The sequence below is a fragment of the Oncorhynchus nerka genome, linkage group LG3 (assembly GCF_034236695.1).
Source record: "Oncorhynchus nerka isolate Pitt River linkage group LG3, Oner_Uvic_2.0, whole genome shotgun sequence".
Taxonomy (NCBI): domain Eukaryota; kingdom Metazoa; phylum Chordata; class Actinopteri; order Salmoniformes; family Salmonidae; genus Oncorhynchus; species Oncorhynchus nerka.
The window spans coordinates 315,031-327,681 of NC_088398.1; the positions used below are offsets into that span (position 1 = coordinate 315,031).

At 44.3% G+C, this 12,651-nt stretch overlaps 1 protein-coding gene across 3 annotated transcripts; it reads left to right on the forward strand.

Annotated features, from left to right (window-relative positions):
- Positions 1–1,771: 1,771 nt before the first annotated feature.
- LOC115128018 (RUN domain-containing protein 3B-like) lies at positions 1,772–12,611 on the forward strand. Of its 3 annotated transcripts, none has more exons than XR_010460425.1 (11): positions 1,772–2,008; positions 7,024–7,139; positions 7,262–7,395; positions 7,797–7,882; positions 7,998–8,087; positions 8,179–8,259; positions 8,385–8,565; positions 8,921–9,078; positions 11,012–11,348; positions 11,490–11,612; positions 11,774–12,611. XR_010460425.1 is itself a non-coding variant. In XM_065006760.1 (8 exons), exons 1-8 carry the CDS (start codon positions 1,914–1,916, stop codon positions 9,080–9,082), a joined length of 945 nt encoding a protein of 314 aa, XP_064862832.1. In that variant the 5' UTR covers positions 1,772–1,913; the 3' UTR covers positions 9,083–11,104. The 3 variants fall into 3 exon arrangements, 1 of the variants encoding a protein (XP_064862832.1); XR_010460424.1 differs by having other exon boundaries at positions 11,490–11,608; XM_065006760.1 differs by lacking the exons at positions 11,490–11,612; positions 11,774–12,611 and having other exon boundaries at positions 8,921–11,104.
- The last annotated feature ends 40 nt before the right edge of the window (positions 12,612–12,651 follow it).

Consider the following 12,651-nt stretch of genomic DNA (forward strand, 5'->3'; position numbering starts at 1 on the left):
GCATGATCATTACACAGGTGCACCTTGTGCTGGGGAAAATAAAAGGCAGTTTTGTCACACAACGCAATGCCACAGATGTCTCACATTTTGAGGGAGTATGCTATTGGCATGCTAACTGCAGCAATGTCCACCAGAGCTGATACCAGATAATTTAATGTTAATTTCTCTACCATAAAACTCCAACGTCGTTTTAGAGAATTTGGCAGTACATCCAACAACAGACCACGTGTAACCACGCCAACCCAGTACCTCCACATCCAGCTTCTTCACCTAGTCTGAGACCAGCCACCCTTACAGCTGATGAAACCGAGGAGTATTTCTGTCTGTAATAAAGCCCTTTTGTGGGGGAAAACTCATTCTGATTGGCTGGGCCTGGCTCTGCAGTGGGTGGCCCTGGCTCCCAAGTGGGTGGGCCTGTGCCCTCCCAGGCCCATCCATGGCTGTGCCCCTGTCCAGTTATATCAAATCCATAGATTAGGGCCTAATGAATTTATTTCAATTGACCGATTACCTTATATGAACTGTAACTCAGTCAAATCTTAAAAATTGTTGCATTTTGCGTTTATATTTTTGTTCAGTAAAGGTTGGGCGTTTGTCTCACAAATAATAATAAAGGTTAACAAACCAGCAAATAGCGCTAGTAGCAGAGATCCAGCACCATGGATAGCGGCCATCGGAACCACCCACGAACCACCCACGATCTGACATTTGAGAACCACAAGACTGGACAGCGGCTGATACCTCCTGGTGATCCTGTTGGAGTCATGTCCAACCTGGTCATCAGGAAGGATCAGCCAGTCATGAAAAATAAAATGTACTACTTCAATATGGAGATATCCTCAATGGCGCTGCCCATGCTGCCACAGACACTATAATGGCACTGATACAAAGATGAGTCCTGAATCTATCTCTATGATTATTCTTCATGTGATTCTCCCAGTGGCCATTGACTTTGCTCCAGCTTCAGCCAGCCACTGTCCACAGTCTTGAAGTTGGAACTCCCACCAAGTTGACAACATTAAAATGGCCCTCAATGGCGAAAATGGCCCTCTTTCATTCTCTATGAAATAATAGGCAACTGGGCCTGCACAGGAAGTAGCCAAAACCTAAACGAACTCTCTTGTTTCAGCTAGCCTGGATGCCCGTCTATTTCTACTCTCTTGTTTCAGCTAGCCTGGGTGCCAGTCTATTTCTACTCTCTTGTTTCAGCTAGCCTGGGTGCCAGTCTATTTCTACTCTCTTGTTTCAGCTAGCCTGGGTGCCAGTCTATTTCTACTCTCTTGTTTCAGCTAGCCTGGGTGCCAGTCTATTTCTACTCTCTTGTTTCAGCTAGCCTGGGTGCCAGTCTATTTCTACTCTCTTGTGAACTCTAAATGCCATAACTCCTTATTGAATTGGCATGCCAAGTGTTGGCTTAACCTGTTAACCAATGACAGCATTTGAGTTGACATGAGCACAAACCAATCTGGGACCAGGGTATGTTTAGTGTGAAACATTTTCATTAAACCTTTTAGATGGGTGCAGATGTAGGAGAGAATAAAGTACTTTTTTATACTATTGGGATGCACACATAGAAAGTCTCTTCGTGTCCCAAGACCATCGAGGTTACCATCGGTAGCCTAATTCGCTCTAAACAGGAATTTAAACCGCTCAGACTTCCCAGCACTTGGTTTGGGCGTTTTAGCACAACCCCGTGACTGTTTCTCTCCAAATTACTGGGTGATTTCTGTTCATCCACCTCCCTCTTGCCCTATACGTTGACTTTCAACAAACGAGCGAGCGTGCTGGAGTGACGCGGATAGAGCCCGCGGGCGGTGGCGTGCACTGTTGAACCCAACCTGCTGATTTAAAAGAAACAGGGACAGCAAATACTGCGCACCTAGGCCGGGGAGATACGACTAACTGTGGCGAGGATGGCGTCACGTAGCCTGGGGCTGCATGTAGCACGCAAACAGGACGCTGCCAGAAGCGGAGCTGTGGAGAGGAGGAATCTACTGACTGTCTGCAGGTAAAATAATGCTCGGCTTGATTGTGTTAATTTACTAATTGGTGAGATGATAAATGACCGCATTCTCACGCGACTGGTGATTGTGTGTGGATGCTGTTGAAGACCGTAGGGTAATTGGTGGTATAGGTTATATTTCTAAATAGCGCACATAACCGACCAGCGGTTGTCTTCAGTGGCATTGCGTTTACATTACAGTATTGATGGTGTTATATCGACATGAACTGTAGCCTATAACGCCGCACTAGTTCCGAGGGTTCTCCAATGGTCACACATACACAACAGTCGCCACCACCTATGAGGCTTAATCATTCATGGAATCACAGTTACCTTCATTAATTAGGTGCACCACTCAATACCGGTATTGTCTATAGATTTCACATGAACGAAGGTAATTCAGCACACAGCTATGAATTGGCACGGAACTGTGATTCTCTTAATTTATTAATCTGAAGTATCATGCTCTTTGAACAGTATACAAATAGTTTGGTGGGTGCTTATATTTGTCCTATTTCACACATGTACAAGTGTGTATTATACGAAAGTGTGTGTGTGTGTGTGCGTTTTAGATGTCGTTATCTGTGGATAACATCATGCTGTTGAACGCCCTATCAAGTATAGCTCCATCAGACCCAGCCGTATGCCCCCTGTGGTTCTAGTGAAGAGATTGGATAGATGAGATATGCTACATACACTCACTCAATCAGTAGCCACGTTAGCCCCTTTTTGCTGCTCCCACAGATGACTACTGGTGCATCACCATTAAAGATCACTGCTATCAGAAAGCAGGGAGTGGGCATTGTACTCGCATGTCCCCAGGGCTGCGGTTTATTTTCATGGCGAGGTGGTGTATCTCATCTCCAAGCCATGGTTAGTGACAGGTGAGGAAACCACAACCGAAGATTTAGCAGGCTTTGTTTTCCCTTTCTGGAGTGGCTTTTCACAACCTCTGTGTCAGTTTACTCCAGGAATGTCACTTTTCTAAAACATTTAATGTGCAGTTCTTGTGATATTATTTAGTTGATTTGGTGAACTATGCTCACGTGGTGAGTAACCTTGTCTGATTCCCGAAGACTCATGTTAGCTCACTAAGCTAATGCCTAGGCTTTCTCAGTGAGCTATAAATCGAGCATTTGGGACTATAAGGTTCTAGGTTCTACTTGCATTTTGTCCAGATTGAGTTATTGACAGCCTTGTTCTGTTCAATGTTCTCTACCTATACAGTAGTCTAAATATCCCAATTCATGTTAAGTGCAACAGCATAAAATTGCGGACACCTTTCAAATTAATGAGGGGTTGGAACTTTAAAGCCAATTATCTCAGAATCATCATTTTGCAGATAGAACCTTATAGTTCCAAGCTCTCAAACTCTTAGTTGATGTATGCAGAGCACTTGGGTTCAATATACGTTAGTTTATAGTGAGCAACTGCTCTAGTCTTAATCATCACTTTGGGTCATCAGGACCGACTGCCTTAACCAATGATCTGAATAATGAAAATATACATCCTGTGGAATGAGTTCAGATCCAATCAAACACTGCTGCAGAACATGAATAGATACAGTTTATTGGTTTCATTGATTTAATATGCAGACAAGGCTGTGAAGTTCCTCTGTGTCCTCATCACTAAGGAATTATCAAGGTCCACAGACACCAATACAGTCGTGCATCACCACTTGGTGTGGCAACTGCTTGACGTCCAACTATCTGCATTGACCCTTTTTGCACTAACTATGCTGCTGCTACTGTTATCTACCCTGTTGCCTAGTCACTTTACTCCTACCTATATCTACATATGGAAGTCCATTACCTCGTACCCCTGGACATGGATTCAGTACTGCTACCCCGTGTATATCGCCAAGTTATCCTTACTCATTGTGGATTTATTCCACTTGTTATCTTTTTTTGTTTTCCCCCTCTCTGCATTAAGGGCCCGTCAGTAAGCATTTCACTGTTAGTTTACACCTGTTGGTTACAAAGCATGTGACAATTATTTTTGAATGTCATCTACCATGCTCTGGGAACTGTCATTTCTAATCACTGATGGGGGAGATGTAGACAACCGTAACCGTTTTAGGTCTGAACTTGATGACGATTCAGTGGTACACAGGGTAGACGGGCACTCTTAAGTTCTCCTGAGACCTCTGAGCACCTGTCTACATGTCATCAGATCTATGTGTGCCTAAATGCCTTCTTAGAAGTGGAGGAGTAGGCCACTAAAAGCATCTGGTGATGCATGTGGTGTTTATTCTCTTTCTCTCTCGGTCTCCTCTCCCCCTCTCAATTCAAGGGGCTTTATTGGCATGGGAAACATATATGTTTACATTGCCAAAGCAAGTGTAGATGATAAACAATAAAAAATTAATAGTAAACTTTACACTCACAGAAGTCCCAAAAGAATAAAGACATTTCAAATGACATTGTCTATATATAGTGTTGTAACGATGTACAAAAGGGAAAATAAATATGGGTTGTATTTACAATGGGGTTTGTTCTTCACTGGTTGCCCTTTTTCTTTTGGAAACAGGTCACAAATCTTGCTACTGTGATGCACACTGTGGTATTTCACCCAGTAGATATGGGAGTTTATCAAAATTGGGTTTGTTTTTTGAATTCTTGGTTGATCTGTGTAATCTGAGGGAAATGTGTCTCTATGCTCATACATTTGGCAGGAGGTTAGGAAGAGCAGCTCAGTTTCCAACTCATTTTGTGGGCAGTGAGCACATAGCCTGTCTTCTCTTCAGAGCCAGGTCTGCCTTCGGTGGCCTTTCTCAATAGCAAGGCTATGCTCACTGAGTCTACATAGTCAAAGCTTTGCTTAAGTTTGGGTCGGTCAGGGTGGTCAGGTATTCTGCCACTGTGTACTCTCTGTTTAGGGCCAAATAGCATTCTAGTTTGGTCTGTTTTTTTTGGTTAATTACTTGACACATTGGAAATAATTATCTTTTTGTTTTCTCGTAATTCGTGATTTCTCGTTGGTTCTAATTGTGTTGCTGTCCTGGGGCTCTGTGGGGTCTGTTTGTGAACAGAGCCCCAGGACCAGCTTGTTTAGGTGACTCTTCTCCAGGTTCATCTCTCTGTAGGTGATGGCTTTGTTATGGAAGGTTTGGGAATCGCTTCATTTTAGGTGGTCTCTTTTCTGGATTTTGATAATTAGCGGGTATCGGCCTAATTCTGCTCTGCATTATTATGTGTTTTTTTTATGCTGTACACTGAGGAAATATTTGCAGAGTCTCAATTTGGTGTTTATCCCATTTTGTGAATTATTGGTTGGTGAGCAGACCAAGACCTCACAACCATAAAGGGCAATGGGTTCAATAACTGATTCAAGTATTTTTAGCCAGATCCTAATTGGTATGTCGAATTTTGTTCCTTTTGATGGCATAGAAGGCCCTTCTTGCCTTGTCGCTCAGCTCGTTCACAGATTTGTGGAAGTTACCTGTGGCGCTGATGTTTAGGCCAAGGTATGTATCATTTTGTGTGCTCTAGGGAAATGGGTGTCTAGATGGACTTGGTATTTGTGGTCCTGGCGACTGGACCTTTTTTGGACCTTTTTTGGTCCTTTTCTGGACCTATTTTTGTCTTACTGAGACTTACTGTCAGGGCCCAGGTCTGACAGAATCTGTGCAGAAGAACTAGGTGCTGCTGTAGGCCCTCCTTGGTTGGTGACCAGAAGCATCAGATCATCAGCTAACCGTAGACATTTGACTTCATATTCTAGTAGGGTGAGGCTGGGTGCTGCAGACTGTTCTAGTGCCCAATTCATTTATATATATATATATCACACACACACACACACACACACACACGAGGTCTACCGATTATGATTTTTCAACGCCGATACCGATCAAAAAAGCCATTGCCGATATTTATTTGTAATAATGACAATTATTAGGGACTGCGGTTGAAAATTAGCCGGCTGGCTAAAACCGGCACTTTTACTGAAACGTTGATTAATGTGCACTGTCCCTGTAAAAATAAAATGAACTAAACTACAACTACTGAATGAACACTTATTTTAACTTAATATACAGTGGGGGGGAAAGTATTTAATCAGCCACTAATGTGCAAGTTCTCCCACTTAAAAAGATGAGAGGCCTGTAATTTTCATCATAGGTACACTTCAACTATGACAGACAAAATGAGACAAAAAAATCCAGAAAATCACATTGTAGGATTTTTAATGAATTTATTTGTAAATTAAAAATGTCTTAACTTATTGTGGGAAACTTGTGGAAGGCTACCCAAAACATTTGACCCAAGTTATATAATTTAAAGGCAATGCTACCAAATACTAAATGAGTGTATGTAAACTTCTGACCCAACTGGGAATGTGATGAAAGAAATGCAAAATTAAATTATAGATTTCCCCCTGCGGGATGTCGAAGCTGTCTTCATTAAAGTATGGGGATTCTAGTGGGGGAATTTGGTATGTCTCCCTCTCTCTGTGTATGTAATGGAAAAAACTGAAACCTTAATGCCTGTCCTGTTTAGAGGAAGCTTTATCTGCCCAGTCACCCCACTGCCACTTAACCTGCTACTGTGTGTCTGTAGTACAAGAACCACAGCACAGAGATGACTGTTGCATCTCTGTCTGACCAACATGGAAATGAGGCCATTTAAGACTACTGCGATGCATCCCTGTACTCCAGAATCAACGCACAGTCATTTCCTGTGTTTGCTTCATTCCATTAAATCTCCTTGGTGCTTAATAACCTAGACACTAGTTAGGGTTCCTGACCAGAGATACTCTATCGTTGTTGTCATGCCCCACAGTCTGACCTCCGTGCAATCTACCTATATGCTTATGACAGTGATTTAAAAAATATATATATATTTTGTATATTGTCAACGCTCCACTGATGGTGTGCAGTAGAGATTGTGTTTCCTAAAGCCTATAATTCATCTGTTCAGTCAGATGATCTCCTCTCCCTAGAGTCACATTTAACAGCATGTCAGAGAGAAACTCGCTGATCCGGTTGGAACCCAGTGCAGACTCCGTTAAGTGTGTGTGTGCAGGTTTTCAGTGAAGACGTTGCTTGACCGCTCCTGTTTAGACACGATGGACGACTCTTCTCCAGAGTTCACCAACTTCGTCTCCATCCTGGAACAGATCCTCAGTCACAAACTCAAAGGTAGAGTAACACACCACCACATGCTTGAAGCCCTTCTCATCTGGACCACTGCAGGGTTGCTGGGTTTTGGAGTCAATATGCCACCTATAAATGTAGTTCTCTCTATCGCTCCCTCCTCCCAGGTCAGACTACGTGGTTTGGTTATGAGACTCATCGTAGTTTCTGGGATTATGTGAAAGCAGCCTGCAGTAAAGTCTCTCCCAGCTGCATCCACAGCATTGAGAGCATGGAGAATGTCTGCTCCTCCAGAGCTAAGGTGTGTGTGTCTGCACGAGAGAGAGGTTGCTGGTTACGCTGGAAAGCCTTGAGCCATGGACCTTAATGATAACATAAATATTCCCACGGATCTAAAACACACAACTCTCTCAGCCTTTTCTGATGAAATTACACACAGAACAAAAGACAGCTTTGTTCAGAAGCTTTAAACAATGAATACTGTAGTGTTGTCCAAGAGAACGCCACAGCTCCGGCACACACACACACACACACGTACATACCCATGCATGCACACTTGTGTGCAGGTGCACAAACTCAATCAGCTGACTGTGGCTAAGTAGGAAGGGCAGCATATATTTGTATTGTAATGATTTATGTTTTAAAGAGCTACTATGCAGGTCTGATGTATAATGGAAACTTAAGAACTGTGTGTGTCCACAGGGTCGGGCGTGGATCAGGCTGGTGCTGATGGAGAAGAGGCTGTCTGAGTACATCTCCGCCGCCCTGAGGGACTTCAAAACCACCAGGTCTTTCTCTCTGGCACACACACACACAATGGCAATACAAAACACCAGACTGAGTTGAGTGTTGGTTTTAGGTGTTCTGAGGATGGATCTAGTGTGTGTTTTCTATGTTGTGTAGGAGATGGTATGAGGATGGGGCCATCATGCTAGGTGAGGAGGCGGGGCTGCTAGCAGATACACTCCTCGGTCTCAACACCATTGACTTCAGGTACTCTTATATTATTTATAGTGTTACTGAGTCAGAGCTCGGGTTATACAGTAAAGGTCTCAATTAAAGTGTGTTTTCCTCTGGTGGTTAGCTTCTGTCTGAAAGGGGAGGGGCTGCATGGAAGCTGCCCAGCGGTGATTGACTATACGCCTTATCTGAAGTCGTTTCAGAGGTATGTGGGAGTCAGTCTTTTAGTCCTTTACCTGCTATTATGTACCCCCCCTGTATGTGCCTTATAAATTGAACTCCTACCCCCTCTGTAGTACCCTCTGAAGTGTGCACTTTCCCCCTGTGTAGAGAGAACAGCATCAGCAGTGATGAGGAGGAGTTGAGGACCCTGGGGAGCAGCGGCAGCGAGAACACCACCCCTGAAAAGATGGCCGCCAGCACTGCAGAGGCCATCTTAACTGAGCAGAGCAGCTGGGTCTGCAGGTGTAAACGACTCGAGCAGAAATACCGCATGGCATTGGAACAGAAGGTAACGTCTCAGTGTGTGTGTGTGTATTGTACGTACGTGTGTGTGTGTGTGTGTGTGTGTGCTGCAGAACACTGTATTGCACTATAGAATGCAGGTGTATTTGTGCATGAGACACTGAGACTGAGGTGTCTGTGAGGAATAATTGGAAAGTTAGAAATCAAAATGTCAGGCTAACTGTCAGTGTTCTGTTGAGGAAATGGAAACGCACACAGCTTGATATCATTGATTCCATCCTCACCAGAGTACAAATCGATTTTGCCTCCTTTACCAAAACAAAAATCTTCCCTTGTTTATCTGTTTTGCTTCTGCAAAAAATGTAATAATGCAACAACTCACGTGTGTGTGTGTGCGCCAGTGTTATCTGGAAGAGATGGTTCGTCTGAGAGAGGCCCAGCTGTCTCAAGTGATTCCTCAGAACAAAGCTCTTCAGCAGAGACTAACAGACACACACCTCTCACACACACTGGAGAAGGAACAACTAGAATACATCGTATTGGAGCTCCAGGACCAACTGTGAGTTTGTGTATCTGTGAGTGGGTGGAATGACCAGCTGTGAGTGACATTTTAACCACAGCGAGAGGGCCAGGGAATGCAGGAGTAGTGCACACAGCTATGTCAAATTTATTTATATAGCCCTTCGTACATCAGCTGATATCTCAAAGTGCTGTACAGAAACCCAGCCTAAAACTCCAAACAGCAAGCAATGCAGGTGTAAAAGCACGGTGGCTAGGAAAACTCCCTAGAAAGGCCAAAACCTAGGAAGAAACCTAGAGAGGAACCAGGCTATGTGGGGTGGTCAGTCCTCTTCTGGCTGTGCCAGGTAGAGATTATAACAGAACATGGCCAAGATGTTCATAAATGACCAGCATGGTCGAATAATAATAAGGCAGAACAGTTGAAACTGGAGCAGCAGCACAGTCAGGTGGACTGGGGACAGCAAGGAGTCATCATGACAGGTAGTCCTGGGGCATGGTCCTAGGGCTCAGGTCCTCCGAGAGAGATAAAGAAAGAGAGAATTAGAGAGAGCATATGTGGGGTGGCCAGTCCTCTTCTGGCTGTGCCGGGTGGCGATTATAACAGAACATGGCCAAGATGTTCAAATGTTCATAAATGACCAGCATGGTCGAATAATAGGAAGGCAGAACAGTTGAAACTGGCACAGCAGCATGGCCAGGTGGACTGGGGACAGCAAGGAGTCATCATGACAGGTAGTCCTGGGGCATGGTCCTAGGGCTCAGGTCCTCCGAGAGGGAGAAAGAGAGAAGGAGAGAATTAGAGAACGCACACTTAGATTCACACAGGACACCGAATAGGACAGGAGAAGTACTCCAGATATAACAAACTGACCCTAGCCCCCCGACACATAAACTACTGCAGCATAAATACTGGAGGCTGAGACAGGAGTCTTACTATACTTGTGAGGACTTCTTGGGGACCAACAACCTTAACTCCTAAACCTAACCACTAATTCTAACCTTAAGACTAAAATAGTTATTTTCACAAGTGAGGACCTTATGAGGTTTATAAGTTAGGTTTAAAAGTAGACTCGGTAAGATGATGTAGATGCACCGTGTACACAGTAGTAGTGCGTCAATTTCCACAACTGAGCATTGGAGCGTGAGGCTTAACTTCTGTTTTGGTCCCGTAGCTACCATGTTGCATCGTGCAAATCTCAATGGCTGTGTTAGAGCGGATCACTTTTGTCAAGCCTTTCAAAGTTTGTTGCATTGTGGGAGAAAAATGGTCTGACTTGCACCTACATGTCAACTGCTTGAACATTACAAAAATGTGATCAAAGGTCATTGACTGCAAGTTTCTGCTCTTCACCAACTTAATTCTGCAGCCATCGCCTGTATTGTGGGAAGCTCTATTGCCAGAAATTACGTAATTGGACAAAAAACACCTTCCCACGACTGAGCAAAAGCCTTAAAATAAGGATTGTGTGGAAGTTGATTGTTATATCATGTGTATATGAACCATAGAGGCAACACTCAAGCCAACATATTTTTATTATTTTACCCCTTTTTCTCCCCAATTTCGTTGTATCCAATTGTTTAGTAGCTCGGGAGAGACAAAGGTTGAAAGTCATGCGTCCTCCGATACAACCCAACCAAACTGCACTGCTTCTTAACACAGCGCTCATCCAATGTGTCGGCGGAAACACCGTGCATCTGGCAACCTTGGTTAGCGCGCACTGCGCCCGGCCCGCCACAGGGGTCGCTGGTGCGCGATGAGGGAGCGAACCCAGGGTCTCTGGTGGCACAGCTGGTGCTGCAGTACAGCGCTCTTAGCCACTGCGCCACCCGGGAAGCCCCCCAAGCCAACATTTTGAGTAAACAATAAGTAACGAACGTTCCATACAGCCTCCTAAACAGTATAATGTTTTGAAAAACCTTTCAGATTGATATGAAATATAGTGTAATGCCTGATGACAAACTGTATCTAGAGCCAGGCCCAGAAGACAGAAAATCAGATTCAGGAGGACTTTGAGAAACTTCACCAGTTTCCACGATATGAAGAGGCAGCCAGGATGGCTGTCCTGAGGGAGGATGAAGAAGATGATTGACGATATGAACAGAGAGATAGCAGCCATTTTAGACACAACGAGAGCCATAAAGAAGGACCTGGTATCTGATGACATCTCATTCCTGCAGGTAAGGACCAATATCTCTGTGCTGTCTAGAGGTTATTTGGGATAGATTTATTGATTTCAGTGATTACATGTATTATTGATTGATTTGCTCTTTTGTTCACCTGCAGAACTACAAGGACACGTTAAAAAGGTAAGGCTACGGTCTATTTGTCCGCAACACTTCAGGTGAAGGGTGAAGAATCTGGACCCTAAGTGATCGGCCTCTTCTCTCTCTTCCCTGTGGTTCTGAACCCAACCCCACCGTATCACTAACTCTTGGATATTCTTCTAGAGCCCAGTGCACAAGCCCAGATCCAGAGCTTGTTTCTGGAGCGCTGATCAATGTGGCAAAGCACCTGGGCAACCTGCAGGTCAGAGTTTTGGAGAAGATGCTGAAGTCTGTTCAATACAGTGGGTCTGTTTTATTCTTACCAATGTTCATATCTTCAAACATTTTTAAATTGCATTCAGACAATTTCAGATAAAAAAATATCACTGATCTGGCAATAATGTCCCAGTAAATGAAAACAAACAGTGGATCTCTGGTTTTAAACATGTCTGTTTTTCTCTTTTCAGCGCCTGTGATTCTGGACCCCAACACTGCCCATCCATGTCTCATCCTGTCTGACGATCTGACCAGTATGAGATTCAGTGATGGGATACAGCTGCTTCCTGACAACCCAGAGAGGTTTGATAACTATCGAATGGTCCTGGGCTCTGAGGGCTTTGACTCTGGGACATACAGTTGGGATACAGCTGCTTCCTGACAACCCAGAGAGGTTTGATAACTATCGAATGGTCCTGGGCTCTGAGGGCTTTGACTCTGGGACATACAGTTGGGATACGGCTGCTTCCTGACAACCCAGAGAGGTTTGATAACTATCGAATGGTCCTGGGCTCTGAGGGCTTTGACTCTGGGACATACAGTTGGGATACGGCTGCTTCCTGACAACCCAGAGAGGTTTGATAACTATCGAATGGTCCTGGGCTCTGAGGGCTTTGACTCTGGGACATACAGTTGGGATACAGACGTCAGGGACAATACAGTATGGTTTGTAGATGTAGTTTATAAGTCTGTCCAGAGGAAGGGAGTGGTACAGACTGGACTCTGGCGTGTAGGCTATTATAATGATAAATACTGGGCACGTTGTCCAAAAGGGCCACAGACTGTCCTGACACTGGAAAATAAATCCCATCGGATCAGTGTGTGTGCAGCTGGACTGGAACAGAGATACTGTCCTTTTACAACCTTGATAATCATACACACGTTCACACACACTTTTACGGAGAGATTGTTTCCATACATCAACATTGGCAGTAATCTCTACGCTGCTAGGATCTTACCAGGGAAAGCCTCTGTAACAGTGGAACAGCACATTATACCTCCCCATTTTAGCCCTTCTTCCTTTTAACTTGATCAGTTGTTGTGGTACGCTGACGCCACGGAAGCCACC

Excerpts from the sequence above, each read along its gene's own strand:
- LOC115128018 (XM_065006760.1), top strand. The coding sequence starts at position 1,914 with ATGGCGTCACGTAGCCTGGGGCTGCATGTAGCACGCAAACAGGACGCT. Across the intron at positions 8,088-8,178 it reads CTCAACACCATTGACTTCAG|CTTCTGTCTGAAAGGGGAGG; the intron begins GTACTCTTATAT and ends TCTGGTGGTTAG. Across the intron at positions 8,260-8,384 it reads TATCTGAAGTCGTTTCAGAG|AGAGAACAGCATCAGCAGTG; the intron begins GTATGTGGGAGT and ends CCCCCTGTGTAG.